The sequence below is a fragment of the Neofelis nebulosa genome, chromosome 13 (genome assembly GCF_028018385.1).
Source record: "Neofelis nebulosa isolate mNeoNeb1 chromosome 13, mNeoNeb1.pri, whole genome shotgun sequence".
Classification (NCBI taxonomy): Eukaryota; Metazoa; Chordata; class Mammalia; order Carnivora; family Felidae; genus Neofelis; species Neofelis nebulosa.
The window spans coordinates 87,424,791-87,448,959 of NC_080794.1; the positions used below are offsets into that span (position 1 = coordinate 87,424,791).

The window sequence follows — 24,169 nt, forward strand, 5'->3', positions numbered from 1 at the left end:
TCTGCTTCCAGCTTGCCCACCCCACAAGTCGTGCCAACGGCGTGTTCTCTGTCCCTGTGCCCACCCACCCCCACCCTGACCCCAATCCCAGAGAGGCACGTCCATGCTCGAACTGGGTCTCCGGGAGATCTTGACTTCTTCCAAGGGTGAGCGCCTTTGTGCGATGATTTCAGGACCTGCTAGACAGGTGTTTGGAGACATCCGCATCTCAGCGTCCCTTACATCACCCAGGCGCCCCGGCTGGGTCGCGTTCCCACGAGACGTACTTCCCCCTGGCCTGAAACTAACTTCTCCCCTATGGCGCCGACACCCCTACCCCCCAAGTCAGTAATGCTCCGAGTCGCAGCCTCGCTGGATTTTGCTCCATAAAAAAATAGCATGCTTGTAAATTCCCTCCTGGCACCTTTGGAAAGAATTCCATTTGTTATGTCTTTGGAAGAAAAACAAAACAAAACAAAACCAAAAAAAAAAAAAAAAACAAGCACAGAACTCACAGCCGAGAATTTCAGCAAATGGCTGTGTGGGCTGTATACCATTAATAAAGACAGAATGGGAAAGACTCCACAGAAAAATAATATTTTCAACCATGAAGCTATTCTCTGTCATCTCTGTGAGGGTCAGTAAAATGCTCCACAACTTCCAGAAATTCCCACTGTAGTTGTAACGGTATTAGAACATGAGTAATCTTTGTGTCCTGGATGTTTTTGAGGTCCTGTCTGAATAATCTCTTCCTACTGCCCATGCTTGGTAACCCTAACTGAATGACTGAATAACCCAAGTGGATGTTGCCGGCTTCTGCTGGTTGGCGGGAAAGCTGGTCCATTTTGCACTGTCATATGGACATAAGTTCGGTGGTGATTTTATCCTGACGATTCTTGAATTCTTTGGCATTTTGTGTGTTGGTTTATTCTTGCTTTCGATCTCAACATAATGCTTGAGTTTAGTTCCGGACCCTGAAAGGGAACATATGGCACGAGAAGTAGGATTTTATTGTATTGAATCCGGACCCCAAAGTCTGAGAGATCATGGAAGCTGACACCCTGGACCGTAATAAAAGTTCTGATTGCGTTGAATTCTGTTCTTAAAAGCCTTGCAGCAAAGAGATGCCCATACCCCTGTAATCTCTTTTTAATGTTTATTTATTTTTGAGAGAGAGAGGGAGAGGGTAAGTGGAGGAGACAGAGGATCTGAAGCGGGCTCTGCGCTGACAGCAGTGAGCTCGATGTGGGGCTTGAACTCAGGAACCCCGAGACCATGACCTGAGCCAAAGTTGGACGCCTCACCAACTGAACCACCCAGGCGCCCCTCCTGTAATCTCTTTTGACCAAATTAAACAGGACTCACTCTGAGAGCATGTTTCTGGAGCCCAGTGTCATTGGATACAGCCCCAAATCCCTTCTTGATGTGTGTGCTATGGAAATGGGGGGCAGCTGCACCTGTCTCAGGTGTTGCCAGGTGTAACAGCCAGGCAGCGGATAGTTCCCCAGCCTTGGGGCTCTTGAGCCTCTAGGTGGAAGCTTCGAGGTCAGCGAACAGCCTTCTTGTTACACTTGGAAGGATGTGGGGGTATGGAGTGAGAATGTGAAGCCGGTTCCTTCTCGCTCATGTTGTCCACGCAGGTATAGTTCAGTGATGTTCTCCCACCTACCCCTCCTGTCAGCGCTAAAGAGAATGGACATAGTTCTGCAGTTCCTTCTGGAAGTTCAGAAACTGAGAACCTGATTCCTTGCAGCTCTCTGATACCAGAGGGTGCTCTCAAATCATGGCCCTCCCTCCAGTGGACCTTGCGAACACATTTTCTCGGGGAAAAAAAACAAAAACAAAAAACAGCAGAAAGCAGAGCACCCGTGGGCAGAGCACATTCACGAAGGCGTATTTGCAGCGAGCCAAAGGAATGCTTTTGCTAATGGACATAGAAAGCCATGTTCCTAGCTTTCAGATTTCACCCTGTTCTTGGTAACCTCCAAGCACTTTATCAATGTGGTAAATAAACTATTTGTGCAAACCTTTCCATCCTGGTCCGGCTCCCTTTCCTTGCTCTGACATAACCTCAGATCCCTTGGATCTGCTCTCCTGGATGCCTGAGGAGCAGGCCTGGTTCTATGCATCTATCTGGGCATGGTAGCAGGAATGGTAAATCTAACTTCCAAAAAAAAAAAAAAAATGATGCACTCTAAAGCAAACAAAAGTGGCTTTTGGATTATCCACTGCTGAGATCCTTCACTCCATGATCTCTTAAATTGGAGCCAATAACCCGTGGTTAACTGTGGCAGTGAATGGCTAAAGCGGTCATTCCTTTCAAAGTTAATTGAATTAACAATGCTGTCAACCTTCCGAAAAGCCCTGTATTCTCACGGACTCTGTTTCATATTCTTGGAGGGGCGCTGGTTTGGGAGGCTTGGAGATGCTCTGTTCAGCTTTTTAAGTTGGACACCCTGTGGACCTTTTTGTAGTGATACTGGTGATTCAGAAAAGAGAGGAAGTATAATGATTTTGCCTCAACCACCTTTGGAGCCACACAGTAAACCCTTGCTAATTTTAATCTCACCATAGAGAACCCTGCTGGAAATTACCAGTGTGCATTTATGAGTAAGAGAATAAGCACAGTTGTTTTTGTTTTTGTTTTGTTTTTGTTTTTGTTTTTGTTTTTTAAATCAGCTCTGCTCTATCAGCAAATGGACTTTCTCCAGTTTATTTGGACAGGATCATTGAGTCCTGGTTGTGATAACCATTCTCAGTACACTAACAAATTAATTCTAGAATATTCTGTAAAAAAATAATGGAGGCCCTGGAACGAGAGGCTAGCTGCAGATCTGGGGTATTGAATCCTTGCTGATAAAAAGGGCTGCCAGGTGTTCGTGCAAATCACTTAGTTTAGACTAGAGGTTAGTAAAATTAGAATCAGCTGTGCTCTCTGATTTACTTCTCATTCATCCACTCATTTGAGGAAGCATTAAATTCATCAGTCAAAATTTGATAAGCAGCATACTTAAGGAGCTGGAGTTTCCTTATTGCCCTTGTTTGTGACAGCTAGGTTTACGCGGAAGCAGAGAAAACATGCTATTTCCCTAAAGTAGACTCCCAAGTTCAAATAACCTCCTTATTAACCGGCGGCGATGAGCGGTTTCAAATGCCTGTGTGTGTTTGTCCATGTTGGGATAAAGCGTACTTTCCTGAATTCCCGGTGCCTTCCTCATTGTATGCTCGTTGAACATGTGTGGCCTGCGGTTGTGTGTTTTGGTTAAATTGAGTCTTATTTGATCCCTCCATTGTTTGTTCTGAAGAATCAGCACCCACCGAATACTTCCCCTACGGTGCTCCCATCGTGGTACCCTCTGGGAAATGGGATTGGCTGGAAACGTCAACTTGTAGCCTAATGGCACCTGATCTGCCTCGTATTTGATTCCAAAAGGGCCCCCACCTTCTGAGGAATTTCTGTAAAGAACAAAGTCCTAGTGGGTTAGTATCAAAAGGTGGTTGATTTCACAGTAGAGTCATTATCATGAGGCTCCAGGTGAAAACAATACAAGTTATTTTTTCTTCTTCGCTAGACTTGCCTCTTTTCCTGTGCTCCTAAAATCCCTGAACTTTTCAGGCCAAACAGAATAAAAAAGAGGCTGTTTGCTTGGGGAGGAGACGATGGAGAGATCAAGAGGAGAATTGCAGGATTCACTGAGGTCCAGAGTTTTGCAGTGTTGTTGAGTCCTTGATGTTGACCAAGAATCAATACTCTTCTCCAGACCTGTTTAAGCCTCCGCCTCATCTGTAGTGCGATAGAACTGTGGCTTTAGGCAGCAAGTCCTGATCAGATCAGGCGGGTCTGTGCCTGTTTGAGGCTCCTCCCTGGATCTCCCCAGCCCCCCTGCCTCCGGCCCCACGGGTGCCACAGTCAGCTGTCCCTGCAACAGCAGCAGCGGCGGCACCCTGCTTGACCGGTGCAGCCCGTGGTGCCTGCAGTCCTGTTGTGAGCCCTCAGATGAACGTGTCCATCCATTGGCCTGTGGGGCCAAGAGCACAGTCTGTGTCTCAGCGACTGGCTGGACCACTCCTCTGCTGACACAGGAAGCCCTCCCCAGCTCCAGTCTAGCACTCATTCTCCAGTGATTCATGAGCACGTAGCACGGTCCTCCCATTAGAACATCACCACCAGGGGCCCTTCTGGAAGAGACCAGGAGAGACGAAAATTCTGTCTGTCACGCAGCTTAAATAACTATAGGATCCTGGTAATAGCGGGAGACTCGGGGGGATTGTCAGCCTGGATAGCATTGCCTGAGCATGTATTTTTTTTTTTTATATGTTTTTGTTTGTTTGCTTTTGAGAGAGAGAGAGAGAGAGACAGAGCATGAGTGGGGGAGGGGCCGAGAGAGAGAGGGAGACACAGAATCTGAAACAGGCTCAGACTGGGCACTGTCAGCACAGAGCCCAACGCGGGGCTCGGACCCACAAAACCGTGAGACCGTGACCCGAGCCAAAGTCGGACGCTCAACGACTGAGCCCCCCAGGTGCCCACTGAGCATGTGTTTTAAAGGGATCCTAGAGACCCTTGCCTACATGGAGGGTGTGCTTGCTTTCTGTACGCTGAATTTAGCCATTGTTTCCCTCAATTCCCCCTCTGCCAGTCTTCTTTCAATTCGGTGTGGTGATCTCCTGCTCTATGGGAACTAACGCTCTCAGGGGCCTCCTTCCTTCCTGGCCCAAGTCAATGGGTGATTTCAGGGCTCGTGCAACATGGCGCTCACCTGGCGAGAATCCCGTATGGAGGTGGCCCTGAATTCTGCCAGGGACGGGAGACTGGGCAGTGAGGATGAGCACAGATCCATTATTATCTAGGTAGTTATTTCCAGCCTCGTCAGCCACAAGGCTCATGACCCCTGTGAAAATCTTTTGGAGATTTGTACCTCTCCAGAGTTTAGAGTTTTCCCCAAAACTCCAAGAGACAGGGTTTCGGTCCAGGGAGCATTTCTGAGGATCCTTTCCCACCCCTTGCTCTGGAAATCTGATCAGAAGCTTTGGGGTGTTCAAGGAAAGGCCTGGAGATGGACCTTCTCGAGACGTCTGCTGGTCTTGTAGAGACACTGTCCTTCCTGTGTTTTATGGTTTTTTTCAATCCAAGTGAGGTATTTCACTAGACCCATCAAGGAATGGCAGTGAAGTGGCCCCTTCGATGTTTTGTGATTGCAGAGAACTTTTTGCTGGCAAGTGAAACGCCATCTGTTCTTTTCCAGGAACCAACGAGCTATTTTAGATGTTACTTGTTGGTGGAGATGAAGTTTGAGATGTTTTTTCGCGTTGCTCCTTGATTATTCGTCCTACGGTTCCCTCGCCTTTCTTTTCTCTGCTCCTTGCTCCTCCCATCAGAATGTACATTTTAGGCTCCATTAACCAGGGAAGGAAATGGAAGAGTCCCCCTGTGGCAGGGGATCATCAGACATCTCTAGGGGGTTGGGGATGGTACCTCTTAAGTGAAATCAGGTTTCAAAGGCGTAGGGTCACTATCTGATGATGATCTCTCCCCGATTTACGTGCCGTTGATGCTCAGTCATAAAATGAAATATCCACCATGCTGATTATTTACGCTTCCTCTGCTTAATTATAGTTTGAAAATGAGATCATCACCAAGCTGGATCATGAAGTGGAAGGAGGCAGAGGAGATGAACAGTACAAAGTGTTATTTGATAAAATGTAAGTGTTGATTAACAGTAGGATTTATGTCAGAATAGAGACAGGGAGACTGTAATTAGACTACAATGAACTTTGTAGCCCAGAAATAATTAAAACGTGTTAATAATGGGAAATATTTTAAATTGCACCAGTCAAGTTTCTTTTTCTGAGAGGGATTAACAACGTGTGCATAATTACTTTTCAGCCTCTTGGAACACTGCAGGAAACACAAATACCTCGCCAAAACAGGAGAAACTTTTGTAAAACTCGTTGTGCGCCTGATGGAAAGACTCCTGGATTATAGAACCATCATGCATGATGAGAACAAAGAAAATCGTATGAGCTGCACTGTCAACGTGCTGGTGAGTGAAATGCAAGTTAATTAAATTTCCAATCTTCACAGTAAGCCAGAAACGTACTGTGTTCAAAAAGTTCAGAAGCCTTGTGACAGCTGGCCACGGAACTGCCTTTGCTTGTTTCCTCGTCTGTTGCAGGGGAAGGGAAAATGAGCTGTTTTTGCAGATCCACTGTAAACACGTCTGCAAAATCCTGTCCCCTCCAGGTGTTTTCACATCGTTCTTCCCGTGGCTAAGAAGGAAGAGCCATCTTATTTTGGAGCCATTCCTCCATCTTATTTTGGAACCAGGGTAGCACCTTCCTTGATTATAGGTCTCAAGGGCATCACTATTAGGAGGTGGCAAGCATGTCCTGTCGTGGGTTGAATGATGGCCCCCAAAAGATAGGTCCGCATCCCACTCGTCGGAACCCGCGAACGGGACCTCATTTGGAAAAAAAGGCTCCTTGTGGATGTGATTGAGGTCAGGGTCTCCAGAAGAGATCATCCTGAATTACTATCCAGGTGGGCCCTAACTCCAATAACAAGTGTTCTTGTAAGAGACAGAAGAGGAGAGGCGCCAGGCGGGGGTGGGGGTGCTCATCGGTTAAGTAGCCGACCTCAGCTCAGGTCTTGATCTCGCAGTCTGTGAGTTTGAGCCCTGCATCGGGCTCTGTGCTGACAGCTCGGAGCTTGGAACCTGCTTCAGATTTTGTCTCTCTCTCTCTCTCTCTCTCTCTGTCTCTCTCTCTCTCTCTGCCCCTCCCCCACTCGCGTTCTGCGTGTCTGTCTCAAAATATAAATAAACATTTTAAAAAGAGAGAGAGACAGAAAAGGAGACACACGGAAGTCCATGTGGAGATGGAGACAGAGACCGGAGTTATGTGGCCACAAGCCCAGGGGCACTTGGACCCCCCTTACCACCCCCAGAAGCTGGAAGAGGCAGGGTAGAATTTACATCTGGAGCCTTTAGAGGGCGTGCGGCCCTGCTGAAGCCTTGAGTTCAGACTCTGGCCTCCAGAAGTGCAAGAGAATATATATCTGTCGTTTTAAGCCACCAGGTTTACTGTGAGTTATTATGGCAGCCACGAGGAGCTAGCTCGTGGTCTCGTGGATAGCAGATGGCTTGGGTAGACTTGGCCGCTGCCGTCCACGGACCTCTTTGACCCCTGCTGTCACCGTGACATGGCCAGGTCCTGTGGACACCGCCTGCCTGAGACAGTAGTGGAGCAGTGAGCTTCAGGCAGGGCATCGCGCTTTCAGGAAGCTTCATGACCAGCTCGTCTGCAGGGAGTGTTTGGTGAACCCCGTGGCTGTCAGGAGCCACGTGACTCCCACACCCAGCTTCGAAGATGTCTGTCTCTCTCTGTGTCATCCTCCTCTGGTAAGTAGCCGGAAGAGCAGACTCTTGGCCCTGAGAGAGTCTTCCTCAACTTCCCCTGCCTGTCCCGAGGCAGGAGGCACTGCTCCTTACTTTACTCCCCTGGATCTGGAGTATCATCATCTGGTCGCTCGATGACATGTACCTGCTCTGCCTTCACTTCCATGCCCGCCATTTTGAATGGGCTCGTAGGCCCTTCAAGCTCCTGGAAGTGGCTTTTTGTGCCAAGAGGAATATGACCGATCGTTCACTCTTTAGGAAACCACCAGAGATGCTCGGATTTAAAAGCAAAAGGAAATGTTTTTCACCTTCCATCCAGTGTAGTGTCCACACCGCATTTGTGCTTCGTGCAAGAAACTGGCAGCTGAAAGCTCCCGAGCCATCCCGGCCCCTGCCATCCGTGGATAGGCCACCTGTTTTGATGAATGATAAACACCTTCTACAGAGAAAACTGCTGGCCCCCAAATTGGAGAGACAAGAGGATACAGTGAAGCAGAAGCCCAGGAGCAAAAACCACCACCAGAGCCAGTACTGGATTGGATTCCTCCTACGCGGCACGTCATGTCCACTTTCAACGTAAAATTACAAGGCATACTAAAGGCAAAAACACAGTTTTCAGAGAGAGAGAGCAAACATCAGAGCCAGGCTTGGCTTTGGCAGATGTTTTCAGAATTTTCAGACCGGGAATTTAAAATAACCATGATTGGGGCACCTGGGTGGCTCAGTCGGTTAAGCGGCCGACTTCGGCTCAGGTCATGATCTCGTGGTCCATGAGTTCGAGGCCCGCGTCGGGCTCTGTGCTGACAGCTCAGAGCCTGGAGCCTGTTTCGGATTCTGTGTCTCCCTCTCTCTCTCTGCCCCTCCCCCGTTCATGCTCTGTCTCTCTCTGTCTCAAAAATAAATAAACGTTAAAAAATTAAAAAGAAAAAAAAAAAAATAAAATAAAATAACCATGATTAAATTGTTAAGAGCTCTAATGGAAAAAGGAGACTTTATGCAGAAACAGATGAGTATAATAAGCAGAAAGATGGAAACTCTAAGAAAGAATCAAAAAGAAATGCTACAAAGAAGGTCTTTGGTCTCATTAATAGACTGGCCACAGCCGAGGAAAGAATCAGCTTAAAAGATTGAAATATGTTTGCATATGTTTCGTAAGGGTCTTGGGCAACTGGAAGAATTACTGACATCTGGCTTCCGTCCCTGAGATCTGGCCTACTGCTGTGCTGACTTTTACATTCACTTGTAGGCTAATTGTGTGTAGCATAGCAGTGAGCTCTGCCTCAGGTAAAGGCCCCAGTCTTTTGCACAGGAATGCCCTGGCCCTTGCTTCATTGTCTTCCTGCATTTTTGCCTTTGTTCAGAGTAGTTTACTTCTGTGATGCTAATATGGTTAACATGAAGCTAGAAATCAATATTTTTCTGCAGGAGAGAAGTAGAAACCTCTTTGAAATCATTCCCTACTATGGACATACTCTTCCTCCTGATTTCTAAGGGCATCTAAGAAGCTGATTTGTGTCCAGAGAGAAGAATTATTAATACATTTATTAGCTTTCCAACTTCGATGTTTGAGAATACTATTTTTTTTTTTTGAAGCAAGATCTCTCGTGTTCACCAGGACGTGAAACCTAGTGGGGATGTGCTCTGAATGTGGCCTTTTATCATCAGGACCCAGGGTCAGAAAATAAGCTCTTGAAATGCCACTTGCAGTCACAGTTTCTGATTAACCTCTGTTCCTCTTTCATACGGAGCCTCACTCAGCACGTACCTATTGTTAATCCAGTCAGCACTAGCTAGGCTTTAATCAAGAATCACATCCAGGATTCCTGAGATTATCTGACATCATTAACTTCTTTGAACTTGGAACATCCTGAATCATTCTATGAAGAGTCAGGTGTTCCATTCTTAACCAATGCCTGGGATCACAAGATGGTTCTCAACCTCTCACAAGTCTTTCATTTAAAAAATAAAATAGGGGCACCTGGGGGGCTCAGTCCGTTAAGCGTCCGACTTCGGCTCAGGTCATGATCTCGCAGTTCGTGGGTTCGAGCCGCACGTCAGGCTCTGTGCTGACAGCTCGGAGCCTGGAGCCTGCTTCTGATTCTGCATCTCCCTCTCTCTGTTTCTCTCTCTCTCTCTCTCTCTCTCTCTCTCTCTCTCTCTCTCTCAAAAATAAATGAACATTAAACATCTTTTTAAATTAAAAATAAAATGGATCTATGGATTAAAGAGAAACAAGAAAACCTGGTTTTTCTAGACAGGTTTTTTTAATATTCACTACTCAGCTCACATTTAGTCACAGAGGTAAAAACATAAATATATTTTATTTTTTATTTATTAATTTTTTAAACTTTCTGATCTTGTTTTGTTTATTTATTTTTGAGAGAGAGAGACAGAGTACAAGCAGGGGTGGGGCAGATTGAGAGAAGGACACAGAATCCGAAGCAGGCTCTAGGCTCCGAGCTATCAGCACAGAGCCTGATGCAGGGCTCCAACCCATGAAGCGTGAGATCATGACCTGAGCTGAGCCACCCAGGTGCCCCAAAACATAAATATATTTTAAGTCTCTGGACCATTTTCACCTTTTCTCCTGGTACTTTTCTTATGAAATAAATGTATATTGATCTCTAGAAAATATAGATGTATAAATAAACATCCATTAGTAATATATAAAATGCACTCCGTTTATCACTAAGCAGAAACCCTCTTGAAATCCTAAAATAAAAATATTTAAAAAAAGAGTAAAGAACATAGGATTTATTGATGCCCTTTAAGCCCATTGGCAAATTTCCTTTAGAACCAGTGCTATTTTGTGATTTGATTTGTTTTTCTTAATGTTTATTTTTTTGTGAGAGAGAGAGAGTGCAAGCAGGGGAGGGGCAGAGAGAGAGAGAGAGAGAGACACAGAATCTGAAGCAGGTTCCAGGCTCTGAGCTATCAGCACAGAGCCCAATGCAGAGCTTCAACTTGTGACCCGTGAGATCATGACCTGAACTGAAGTCAGCCGCTTAACCAACTGAGCCACCTAGGCACCCCATTGCTTTTTTTTTTTTTAAATGGAGTGAGTGGAACATTCTAGTTATATGGGTTCATTAATGTCTTACTCTTCCTTGCAGTTAAAATTTTTTTTTTTTAATGAGAGATGAGCAGTCACTCTGTCCAATGACCTAAGTACCCCTAGACGAACACCTCCCTGTAAGCACATGTGCATGACATTGGATCATAGTTCCCCCTAGACAGAAAGCACATTTGTAATTCAGTAGAATTTCCTTGTCACCTCATAATCCTGCAGTCTTTCATTACTGGTTGGTAATTTTGTTGTGTGTGACCAAGTTCTTCTATGCTGTCATCAACTTAGCCCTCTCTTAGAGTGGTGGACTTACTGTTACTTTATAGACATAAGTGACATTCTTCATGGCCCCTTTACAATGCTAATTAAAGTGGTTCTCACGAGAATTCTAAAAATCTTAGTACTCAGGAGGGAGTACAGCACCGGTATATGATGCAAATGTGTAAGTTCGGGAAGATCAGTGGCGCATAGTGATGCATTTGCGTTAGAGGGTCTGGTCCAGAAAGGCTTGCTCAGAGATAGGTAGAGCTTGAGCCTGAGCACCAGTGCGGAAGGGACTTGAGAGAGGGGACAATGGGGGGGGGGGGGGGTGCTGTCGACAGAGCCCAGAAGTGGGGCGCCAGAGCAACGTGAACTTTTACGTAAGAAACCCACAGTTTTATATAGAAACGGTTTTGAGATGAGCGTTCTTCAGTTCTAGAGAGGTTTTGAAGTCCTAGGAAGGGAACAGAACTAAGCACAGGCAGGAAACGGAAGACATTTCCATATCCGTGAGAGAGGAATAAAGGTCGCATGATATCCCCGTTGTGAAATTGTAAAGGCGAATGATCAAACGCTTGGGAAAGGATTAAAAATCTGAGCGCAGAATAGGATGGTGTGCAGTCGTAGCTTGTAAATACTGGTGAGTTAGAGTTGGAAGGGCTCATCCTCTACCTTTGATGCGGATTCTCTTTGTTACGTCTCCCTGAGTTGTCAGCTGAAAATATCCTCATTACTGAGCCATAGCGTATGAACCAGAGGACATTAACATCTCAGACGCAGCAAAATATGAAAATCTTGGAGCATTTTTCTAAAGGTGCCCCTCTTTCTTGTATTTATTTATCACTTATTTTCAAAGAAATCAGTTCCAGTGGCAGTGTCTTTTGTTGCTAATGAAATTAAACAACTTACGCCATCTATGGGATAATTGGACTCCTTTATAGCAGTGATATTCACTGGTATCTCAGGCCCTGATCCCAGAGTCAGCACATCAGATTCAGGTGCTAAATTTCACGCCGAAAGTGGCCGTGGTGTTGCCTGCCATTCAGCTTGGTTAGGTGACTGTTCTGCACCTTTTTGGTGCCTTGTGTATGGTAAAGTTTTTAAAGTCTTTATAGCGACGCTTACATTAAGAAATACCATTTTGATAGAAATTTTCATGCTCGCCCAGAAGATATTTTACAATATGCAGAAATACCCCTTGCTTATAACCTGCTCATTAATCTTTCTTCATTGGTGTTTGTTTGTTTACTTACTTACTTAATTCCTATGGTTTGGAAGGTCCCTCTGTCTGGAACAGCACTGTCCAATAGAAATTTCTGTGAGAATGGGAATGTTCTGTATCTGCACCGTTAGATACAGTAACACTAACCCCTATAGGGCTACTGAGCCCTTAGAGCATGGCAGGTGTAACAGAGGGAGCAAATGTTTAGCTTTATTTAATTTTAATTAAATTTAACTTATATTTGAATGCATGTGGCTGGTGACTACCACATCAATCACCACACATCTCGAATACCATGTTGCCTTCTAGGGGCTCTTGCCAAAGCTGGGCCCAGCATGTCTTAAATCACGTTCAGGTTTCTTCCCAAATTTGGGATATTTGCTGGGTTTGTTTTTTTTTTTTATCTTCTAATGACTTTACAACAGTTAAGAATGGCTAAGCTGTCATATCTTTGGGTAATACCATTTTTTAACGAACGACTGGTGATTCTTCAATGACAGAAGTAGGTTTTTGTCCTCACAGTGCAAGAAACGGAATCATTAAAATCGCCCCCTCAAAAAGTGAATTTCGCATTTTATGTGAATTTATGGTTCTAAACCAAGGGGCTGGGTCCATTTGGCTGTGTTTGACACAAAGTGAAGAACCATGATGATTTAATCCGCAGGTGACATCTTATATAGAACAGGTTTCTCAAAACAGTGTTGTGGTTTGATTTTTCAGAATTTCTACAAAGAAATTGAAAGAGAAGAAATGTATATAAGGTAGGTAGGCATCATGCTTGCTTGCACCTCTGCATGTTTATTAGAAGTGCTGTTTGTTACGTCCATGCTAACAAATGTTTTCTAACTGTGGGGGTTTATCTTGGAGGAATCGTGAACCCTCAAGGTAGAGTTTGATGTGTTCTGACTCCTGGCCCAGTTTATCTACACCAACACGGAGCTTTGATGGTCATATTTAGCCACCTTAGAGAAAAGCCATAAATTATTATTGCACAGGGTTTTTGTATCTTTTGACTGACCCATATGGCCTTTTAGAAGAGACAACCATATGATCAAGTGAGAAAACCAGTTTTAATTTTAGCACATATGGACAATAGTATAATTTTTCAGTCCATTCTTACTTTAACTGACACTGTGTTCCGATGTTTTATATTGTCTGCTGGATTTTTCTCCTTCACTTGCCTTTTTCTCTAGAGGGGTGGGCTGTGATTGAGCCCCCTCTCTTGGTCACCCTTAGGGGGCGAGTGTCAAATATTTAGCAAGACTGTAACTTAGCAGAATAGAGTAAGGATACATCACGTGACATTCATGTTTAATGATGTGTTTATTACATCAAGCATGATTGTCTAACTTGATTTCTAAAAATTTTTTCCTTTCTCCCTTATAAAAATATGCCGTAGAAACTTAATAAACTTTTGGGAAAACAACTAGATTCTTTTATCCAAAATGTAGTTTACTTTATACTATAAAAGCAACCTTTATATCTTAATGGCAAAGAAATTCTTTTGATCACATTCACTGTGATCATCAGAGCCCTTTATTTTTATGGATTTGTATTTTTATGGGTGTGTGTGTGTGTGTGTGTGTGTGTGTGTGTTTGGATTCAATAGAAATGTAAGAAATCACAATCAAACATCGTAATCTCATTTCAAATATAAGAAGAAAACTCTGGAACAGATTAAAAAGGATGAGAAACCCTTTAAGTACAATTCTGTCTTCCTGTGCCAGCTTCCTTTTCATCCTGAAAAGGGAGGACTCAAAATTCTTTTAAAAATATGATTGTATAGGGGGCGCCTGGGTGGCTCAGTCAGTTGAGCGTCTGACTTCGGCTCAGGTCAGGATCTCGCCGTCTGTGAGTTCGCGCCCTGCTTCAGGCTCTGTGCTGACAGCTCGGAGCCTGGAGCCTGTTTCCGATTCTGTGTCTCTCTCTCTCTGCCCCTTCCCTGCTCGTGCTCTGTCTCTCTCTGTCTCTCAAAAATGAATAAACGTTAAAAAAAATTTTTTTTAATATATGGTGGTATATTTCTTTTGTTGGTTTTTCTTAGTGCTTCCTGCACCCAGAGTGTTCAAGGCATTGTGAGTTGTGAGCACTGTAAAAAGAAGGTGTAGATATGGTGCACTGGTGAAGGTAGAATTCAGCTCTTGCAATCCTCGGCACAAATGATGTGTTCCCATGTGAGAAATATCTGTCTATTTCGTCACCTCAGGTATTTGTACAAGCTGTGTGACCTGCATAAAGAGTGTGATAACTACACGGAGGCAGCTTATACCTTGCTTCTCCATGCAAAGCTTCTGAAGGTAATAGAAATTACTACACGCTTTTATGATTCTGTTGTTATATGTTCTGAGATTATTTAAAATTTTGTTTGTCCATGATACATTTCAGTAAACCTATGATTTAAGATCTTATGGATTTTGACTAAATGTAGTGACATAAACAAAGACATATTTAGGAGCTACTTTGTAGGCTTGGCCCTACTGAATGCAGATTTAACAAGATGTCATAGCAAATTATCACTGAGCATCATAAACAGCCATCATTGGGCTGTCGGCTAGCAGCGAGTTAGAGATTCTACGGTTCCTTATTCATGCCAGCAGAACTTAGAGGTAGTGGAGAATAACATCAGTAAGAAGGAATTTCGACAGCTCAGGGTAGGATAGGATGAGACATATCCCTAATTATCTTAGCAAAGCATTCACATTGAGATCTTCTATTAGTCCATCAGTTCACGTTACACCTCCTGCCTAATTCTCGTGGAGTGTTGCTCCTGAGCACAGGTCTGGCCTGACAACGTTCAGCTGTGAGGATTCTTTTGTTTTGCAGATATCTTTTGACATTGAATGTTTGTTTGCAGTAATGTATTCATGCTCTTCCCTGATGCCCAATTCTAACCCAGTTAATTATACTGAGTAGACCCACAGTAAATAAATGGATGGATGGATGGATGGATGGATGGATGGATGGATGGATGGATGAATAAATGGAAGTATGGGTGGATAGATGGATGGATGGAAGGGTGAATGGATGGGTAAGTGGGTGAGTGGATGGATGATGGATGCATGGATGGATGGATGGTTGAATAAATGGAAGTATGGGTGGATAGATGAATGGATGGAAGGGTGAATGGATGGGTATGTGGGTGGATGGATGGATGGATGAGTGGATGGATGGGTGGATGGATGGATGGATGAGTGGATGGATGGAGGGATGGATGGATGGATGGATGGATGAATAAATGGAAGTATGGGTGGATAGATGGATGGATGGAAGGGTGAATGGATGGGTAAGTGGGTGGGTGGATGGATGATGGATGCATGGATGGATGGATGGTTGAATAAATGGAAGTATGGGTGGATAGATGAATGGATGGAAGGGTGAATGGATGGGTAAGTGGGTGGATGGATGGATGGATGAGTGGATGGATGGGTGGATGGATGGATGGATGAGTGGATGGATGGAGGGATGGATGGATGGGTGGATGGGTGAATAAATGGAAGTATGGGTGGATAGATGGATGGAAGGGTGAATGGATGGGTAAGTCGGTGGATGGATGGATGGATGGATGGATGGATGAGTGGATGGATGGGTGGATGGATGGATGGATGGATGCATGGATGGATGGATGGATGCATGGATGAATAAATGGAAGTATGGGCAGATAGATGGATGGATGAAAGGGTGAATGGATGGGTAAGTGGGTGGATGGATGGATGGATGGATGAGTGGATGGATGGATGGATGGATGGATGGATGGATGGATGGATAAATGTGTAGGTGGGTGGGTCGGTAGGCAGATGGATGGATAAGTAGATAGGTGAAGGAAATGCTATACAACCTCTAGTTTTATGTATTAATACTTTAGCTAATCATTAGATCATCTTTTCCATTACATCCTTATAAAAAATTTTGAAAAATTACAAACTGGATCAACAAGAACGGTTAGGAGAATTCAAATTTAGTGAGTGACCCAACATAAAGACCACTCATTCAAGGAATCCTGTTTTCAAACTCAGGCCAGCCCCCCCAAACACCAAAAACTAGAAGAAAGAAAACCAGAGAAGATCACATTAAAACAGGCATTAAGCAATGTCTTTTGGGTGTTGAGAAGCATTAAGGAGGACACTATGTTAAGAGTGAAACTCCAGCAAGAATCTTCCAGCCTTTGGCCCAACCCTGAAATCTCTAGTATCTCTTGGTGTTACAAATACACACCGGCTGCTGTGGAGATGTTGGAGTGCGGAGATGTACCTTTGCCTGAAAACAAAAGGGTCCATTGTAAGGAAAACAGGAGGAGGATCAGTCTGGGTGCCTCATCAACACTCATCAGTAGATCCCCCCCTCTGGCTTCACCCCACATAAAGCTCTCCCAAGGAATGTAATGTACAAAGATAGAGATTTCAGTTAGCAGACCTGACACCAGCCATGCCACTGCGAATTCTAATGGCCTTCATTTGTTAGCAACCCAAATTTCAGTAATAAGGCATTTTTGCAGCTATGAAGATATTTATTTTCACCAGGAAAATTAAAATGGGGTTGACAAGCTACCCACTCACCCTCACTCTCTTATAGTACATAAGCGCTCGCGTGTGCACGTGAACATAAAATAGATATGTGTGTAAACTATCATTTGTTCACGCATTGAATTTATTGAATGCAGATGGGCTTAGCACAGACCACATGAGGGTGTGTTTCACAACCCAAATCCATAGGCCCAAGTGCGTTATCTTTTCCTCTGGGGCTCCGAATTTTCCAGTTAAATGGCAAAATGCTCTATAATTTCTCTCCCTATCTTTTGCGTCGTTATATTTCGTAATTTTTTCTAAATATATTTTGATACAGCATTCAGTGTGAACTCGAGCTGGTTAATCAGCTTAATGAAGGCGTTAGTTGTTTCGTTATGAAAATTTTCCTTCAACGTGACAGATACATTCTTGTTCGTTAGCTAAAAATTCTCAAATATAATCTTTGGTTATTTTGCCTAAACCAAGACCAATGCAAGCATTAGCCTTGAGTCCCCGTAATCAAGTTAAATCATATCAGTGTTTAAATGGAAGGTGTAGGGGGACTTTTATTCCCCTCTTCAATATTTTTTAAGTGATTTTAAACTCCAAGGAAGTTATTTGAAATCAACTTTCTTATTTATTTTATTGTTGTTACATTTCAGAACCATCTAAAATTGTACGTTTATCCCCCATGAAGAATAGAAATCTAGCTGTGCAGTGAGAACTCCATAATTTCATGATTTTGTAACAGCCAACTGTGATCAGTAGAGACGAGTCTAATTTCAAGGTGAAACCTTTGCAGCCTGATTAAATGTTTCTTACCCTTACTTGACATTTCTAGAGCAGGGGAGCCATTCTGGCCCCGTGCTCTGGGCCCTGTTGGAGCCCCCAGGGCTCAGCAGGAGGTGCCTCTTGGGAAGCCTCACCATGCTCCCCAAGCCCCCTGCTCCCCATTTTAGCAAGCCAGTCCTGCTGGGCCTCTGCCCGATCACAGCTATTACTCTCATTAATCTGCCCCTAAATGTGTCACCCTGGCTGGTGTCATTGCTCCAGATGTGGCCTGAACAGCATTGGGTCCAGTGGGGCACACCCACCCCCACGTTGGTCCAGGCGGCCTGGGGGTCCATTGCTTTCTTTGCAGCATCTTTGCTGGCCTATCTACAGGGTCAAACTCTACCTCCTGTGTCCAACTGATAAGCAAGCCCATTCGAATTACTTTCTCCAAGGAGCATCCCCAGACCCCACCCCCACCGACAGTGTGTACTCAGCCCTCTTACCCTTTTAATGCTCATGGAACACATTTTGTGGCGTTATTACAGATCATTGTGCTCTAAGCTGTCCTAGCACTGTCTCCGGGTCAGGGCACCTTCTGACTCGTCTTTGACCCCGTGCCTTGCACATAGTAGCTCCTACCTAATAGTGAATTTTATTGAACCCTTATACTTAACCCCACTGTTTTGCGGAGCCCGAGTTCATGAGCTGACACGTCAGATGAGCTTGCCTTCACTTTGGTGCATCTCCCCGGCTTGCTGAGACCTCTGTGCATCTCCTGTTTATACTGTGGGCCCACTGTCACTTCCACATCCACTGATCGAGTTGTGCTTGGGTGATGGGCAGCGAGCCCAGAGCCAAAGGTCCAAAGATAGGCCACCAGGTTCCTTTTATTTACGACTGGTATGTGAGATCCCTGTGTCTTCTTTGCTAAAGGAGGGGGCACCTGGGTGGCTCAGTCGGTTAAGCTTCCGACTTCGGCTCAGGTCCTGATCTCGAGGTTTGTGAGTTCAAACTCCGCATTGGGCTCTCTCTGTCAGCACAGAGCCTGCTTCGGATCCTCTGTCCCCCTCTCTCTGCCCCTCCCCTGCTCATTCCCTCTCCCAATCCCCAAAATAAATAAGCTTAGGAAAAATGTTGAGTGTCTCAGGACTGAGTCCAGGACCCCGGGATGCCTCACTTGAGACAGCCCCAGTCACGTGGCTCATAATTCATCCCAGGTATTTCAACACACTCTCAGCAAGCTGACAGTTCTGTGCGTTCCAGAACCTGCCGGTTTCTCTTCTGTGTGACTCTAGGCCTGGCTTTGCCTCCCTCTTGTCTTTCATTCCTCGTGGGGCCTCTGCACAGAGGTTGTGCCCTCATTTCCAGGCCCCAACAGCCTGATGACAGCAGCCCCGAGTGGCCCTGGAACCGTGGCCTCGTGCGTGCAGGGCGTGCGGGGCTCACTGTGCCTTCTGACCAAGGGAGGGCACAGGGCGGCACTGGGCATGCCCTCGCCTGGCGCTTCTCATGCTCTGCTTTTGCCCCAGTGGTCAGAGGACGTGTGTGCGGCCCACCTCACCCAGCGGGACGGGTACCAGGCAACAACACAGGGACAGCTGAAAGAACAGCTCTATCAGGAGATCATCCACTACTTCGACAAAGGCAAGGTAAAAAAAAAAAAAAAAAAAAAAACGCAGTTTTTCTTGTGTTTTTCTCGTTACGTGTATCTTCCTGCAGCACGCATTTCATGGCAGGTGATGTTCGTGCAACCAGAAGTTTGTTACAGGTTGTGTGTTGGAAGGTTTTATGCATGGCTCACCAGCTGGCCCTTCCGAGTAGAAATCCTACCAAGAAACCCCACGGTCTTCCTTCTATACACACTCTGAAAGTAAGGAACTAAAAAAGTACAAGAATTTTGCTGGTCCCTGCTGGAGACAACCAGGTCTGGGACACTCGTTTGGAGGAGTTTCTGAGCACTTAGGACTAATGCGTTCCTTTGACACTTGGGATTTTTCTGCTGTCCCTGAAAAATGAATCCTGTGATGAGACCAGTATTGCACCATTTTGGTGGATTCTAGATTCGCTGGCTCCCACAAAATTATTTATTGCGTTGACTTCTATGGGGAGGAAGCCTGCCATCATTTTAATCAGCCCGTAATAGGTCTTATCAGTGTAGTTTGTGTGAGTCACATAAGATGTAACTGTTGGGAAAAAAAAAAAAAAAAAGGAGTTACTTGAGCTTTGGACGTTTTCAAAATCTGCCACCAAGGTGATTTCGGAGCTTCTTGTGTGGCTTCATCAGGATTTGTAACCCATCTCGTTCACCTGCTTTTTTTTCCCCCACTCTGAGAAAAGTGACCAGAGAATCCATGGAGGCACTTGTGAGTTTTGCAGGACTCCTGTGATGAAGTACCACCCACTGAGTGGCTTTAAATGACAGAAATTTATTCTCTCACTGTTCTGGAGCCTAGAAGCTTGAAATCAGCATGTTGGCAGGGTCGTGCTGTCTGCGGGACAGTGACTAATGGGACGGTCTGTTCCGTGCCCCTCTCTTACTTCCCAGGGTGGCTGGCCATTCTTGGCGTCCCGTGGCTGGTAGCCACATCAGTCCAGGGTCCACCTGTATGTGTCTCCTTGTCCGGATCTCCCTCTTCCAAGCCCGCCAGTCATTGGATTTCCCACCTGATCCGCTATGACGTCATCTTAACTGATCACATCCAAAGACCCTATTTCCAAATAAAGTCACATTCAGAGAAACCAGGGATTAGGACTTCAACACTTCTTTTGGGGGGGTGAGGGGACTCAATTCCACCCCAAACAGCACTTTATACCAGGGAAGGATGACGGCCACCTCTTTTTGTGGCCGTCAAGATAAATCAAACCCTCTTGAACAGACAATGTGTGTTTTGTTCATTCCCCACTGCCCTTGACACAGGGCAAAAGCCAAGCTATTCAGAATAGCATGGAGGTTGCCCGGAGGCCACTTGGAAATGTTCTGTGGATTACACCTGGTCCTGTAGTAGCACAGAATATATTTCTTCATAGCAATGAGACACTTTCACAATTAAGGCCAATTACTACAATGTTATTGGTTTAGCCAGGGGGACCCTATTTCTCAGCAAACTGCTAAAAGAAACAGGGCTGATTCAGCCATTCCTTCCCCCAATGATTTCCTGGCTTATTGTGTTCTAGGCTGTGGGGTGGGCAGAGCAGGACTGGGGACCGGAGAAGGCCAGAGGCCACTGGGGCCGAAGGAACGTGTGCCTTTGCTCGTGGCCATTCTGGGCGGTCACGGTGGCAGTATGTCCTCGGCCCCTGAGACTTCTCCTACCACGTCACCCCTCGTTCCCTCCCTCACACCCTGTATTTTGGCCACATCGCCCAAATTCGGGGGACCTCGCACACCCCGGCCCCTCCTGGCTCTGCCCAGCAGGCTTCTGCCCCTCCTGCCCTTGTCTGGTTTCTTCCTGTCTCAGCTTGAATGCCCCCGCTCTCGTCCGACCCCCCGCGGTGTCGTCTCCTCTACAGGACTGGCTATGGTTGGCAGTGAGCAGCTTGCGTGTGTGTTTCCTCAGCAGGTCTCTCCGTAGGCTGTCGGTGCCAGAGTGTGGTGGCCACACGCACTTCTTCCTACAGCGCGCCTGATTCTCAGAACAGTGCCTGACATGTAGCCCGCTGGGCATCCGTTGGGGACACAAAGAAATCAGTACAAAGAATGAACACTCAGCATTTAAGAGCGATTCCCGATAGTGAGAAAGGCTTACCTGTCGCAGGACAGTGGCCTCCGATAAATAATAAATCAAAGAACAAGGTCTTTTTCATTTCCGGCAGACAGCCTCCTATGGCGGCGGGGGGGGAAGATGTGTTCGGTTTGGAACAGCAGTTCTCACCCGGGACTCCCAGGAGATATTTTTAGGTTGGCATGGCCCAGGGAGTGCATGCCTCTGGCCTCCAGTGGATGGAGGCCAGGGATGCTTCTGGAACGTCCTGCGATGTGCAGACGGTCCCACGGCAGAGAACTATCCAGCCCGAAATGTCAGAAACACCAAGAGTAAGAAATGCTCGTTTTGAAAATGCTCAAGCGACAGAGTTTTACCTGCAATAAGGGAAAGGGACAGAAGGACCGTCCTCACCTGTCCCTGTGTCCTGGAGGAGACACACAGAGGATTTCGGGAGAGTGACTGGTTGGTGAACGTGGAGTCGGAACGGGTCTACCTGCTCATCTCAGTTTAGGACGGCCGTCTCCACAGCAGCGGTTAGAGTTGTCCTGGCAAAAAGGATGGAAAAGCCATTTCTGAGTATTTGTAACTTTTCCACAAGAGTGTTCAAAGAAAACCAAGTCCCCCTCCCATCCGTCTGTAGCTGACGTGAGCGTGATGAGCACAGGCGAGGGAGAAAGTTCCTGAGATGAAATCTGAAGTGCCTGGGCAATTAGAAAAGTCATTTTGACATCAACAAGTACTGCATTTCCCGGGACAAAGGTAACAGGAGGAAGTAATTATTCATCTCCCATGTCAGGCAGGATGGGCTGGAAGATGCTGGAATTTCAGCCTCCTGAAGACCCAGGAACTGTACAGCACCCGGGTTTATTTTTCACTCATGCCGCACGAGCTTGGTCCTCTCCCGGGACGCAGGTGGGCAGAGGCCCACCACAAAGGAACGCAGCCAGGAAGGGACAGTGAGTCACCTGCCCGGCCCTTACACGCACTTTCCAGAAATGACCCCCGTGTTTCTGCCCATGTCATTGGCTGAAGCAGATCCCAGGGCCGCAGCGGACCTCCGTGGACAGAGGTGTCTGGGAGGGAAGACCGACGTGCGGTACCCACGTCTACGAGGGCTTCTAAGTAGACGAGTGAGTCGGGGTTCGAATGGAGGACTCTGAACACACGTGGAAATTACCTGTGTATGTTCACAAAAAGATAATATTCACAGATCCCTACATAGTACAGCGCCCCACAACGGGACACGGGAGGACAGAGATATCTCACAGAACTTGGTGTTGGGACCCGATCCCTGTTTCTCCATAGTTGAGTTTCCTCCTTCGGTCAGGGCGGGGGTTGGGAGTGGTGTGGGCAGCGTGAGGAAATGGGCTCCTGTTCCCGTGGCTGGGACCCCAGAAATCTGCCCAGGCTGCCAGGGAGGGAGGTAGGAGGCCACAGCAGAAGACAGCAGAGTTGGGCACTTTGTGCCAGATTTAGGATCGCTTTCCTTTAGGAAATAAGACGGAGACCCCGGCCGCCCTGCCAGGTGTGCGTATTTGCAGTATTTGAGAAGAAACATCCTCTGGGCCTTTTCTGAATATACTGGAGTAAGATTGGGGCTGCGGTCATTGCAACAGTTCGCCAAACTTGATTTTGGGGGGCCTAAATGTACACATTTCCATCTCCATTCCCAGATTCCAGTCGTCTTGGAGGGAAAATATCTCACGGCGGCTCTTGGGTGATGGGTGGCAAGGATCGGGGCCAGTGGCAGCTTGACAAGGGTCTCAGGCAATGCAGGGGGGCTCCTGGGCAGGGGCACGAGGGGAGCCAGCACTCAGGCAGCAGACGGGACTATAACCTGAGTGACCCAGTCCTGGAGTCACGAGGGACGTGTGGTCGCTGGCATTTGAAATGCGGCCAGTCCGAGCTGAGACGTGCTGTCGGCATAAGGCACACGCTGGGTTTGTCAGACTTAGTGTAAAGACTGTCGTTGTGGGCTGGACTGTTTCTGCCAGAAATTCAGAATTTCAAGTCCTAATGTCTAGTACCTCCAGACGTGACTGTGTTTGGACCTAAGTCCTGTAAAGAGGTGATTAAGGTAAAACGAGGTAACATGAGGACTAGTGCACTTGGGAGAAGAGATTAGGACCCCCACAGTAGGGACCGTATGAGGACGTAGTGAGAAGAGGGCCATCTCCGAGCCACGCAGAGAGGCCTCAAAACAAACCATCCAGCCAGTGACCAGATCGTAGACTGCCAGCCTCCGAGGGAATAAATGAGTTTAGGGTACCCAGCCCGTGGTACTTGGTTATGGCAGCCAGAGCAACCGATACGAATGTCACCTGTCTCACTTAATTTTTTGTTATTGATTACATGCTGAAATGATAATATTGCAGATATATTAAATATTAGTAAAAGTAATCCCAGTTTTTAAAAAGGTGGCTGCTAGTAATTTAAAATTACATTGCATTATATTTCTACTGGACAGTGCTGATCAGAGCCAAAGACTTTGTCCTCCCTGAGCATGAAGACCATTGTCCAGGGGCGCCTGGGTGACTCAGTCGGTTGAGCGTCTGACTCAGGTCATGATCTCGCGGTTTGTGAGTTCGAGCCCCGCGTCGGGCTCTGTGCTGGCAGCTCAGAACCTGGAGCCTGCTTCCGATTCTGTGTCTCGCTCTCTCTCTGCCCCTCCCCTGCTCACGCTCTGTCTTGAAAATAAATAAAACATTAAAAAAACAAACAAACGCATTGTCCACAGGCACATCCATCCATCTGCTGGTGTGAATGGAAGCTTTACTCTCACATCCTTTGGGGCCATCGCAGGCAGCCAGTATTGCTTATGTGCCTGTTGGCATATATTCCTTGCGCTGAGTGCATATTTGAAAAACTAAACTATATCTAAAAGAATTAGAACATGGGGACCAAAGCCAGGAAATAATAGAATTTATGTCGGAATGACAAGGGGAAACATGATAACAAGCCTCAAAATTAGATTTTTTTTTTTCTTGTGACCCAGTGTCATTTCTAAAATTTGGAAAAAAAAAAACTCTCAAGAGGATGTTTAGTTTATAGGGCACCTGGCTGGCTCAGTCAGCTAAGCATCCAACTTTGGCTCAGGTCATGATCTCGTGGTTCATGAGTTCAAGCCCTGCGTTGGGCTCCACACTGTCAGCCTGCTTGGGATTCTCTCTCTCCCTCCCTCTTCCTCTCTGCCACTTCCCCACTCACGCTTTCTCTCTCAAAAATAAATACATTTTAAAAAAGAGTATGGTAGGTATTTACAT

The 24,169-nt window shown here is 46.1% G+C and overlaps 1 protein-coding gene across 3 annotated transcripts in view; it reads left to right on the forward strand.

Annotated features, from left to right (window-relative positions):
- DOCK1 (dedicator of cytokinesis 1) overlaps positions 1-24,169 on the forward strand; it is a 528,588-nt gene that overhangs the window by 453,169 nt on the left and 51,250 nt on the right. For all 3 annotated transcript variants that reach the window (XM_058698107.1, XM_058698106.1, XM_058698109.1), the window contains 5 exons: positions 5,597-5,682; positions 5,867-6,023; positions 12,647-12,687; positions 14,133-14,223; positions 18,732-18,851. In XM_058698107.1, the coding sequence (XP_058554090.1) occupies positions 5,597-5,682; positions 5,867-6,023; positions 12,647-12,687; positions 14,133-14,223; positions 18,732-18,851 (495 nt within the window). The remainder of the gene's footprint in view (positions 1-5,596; positions 5,683-5,866; positions 6,024-12,646; positions 12,688-14,132; positions 14,224-18,731; positions 18,852-24,169) is intronic.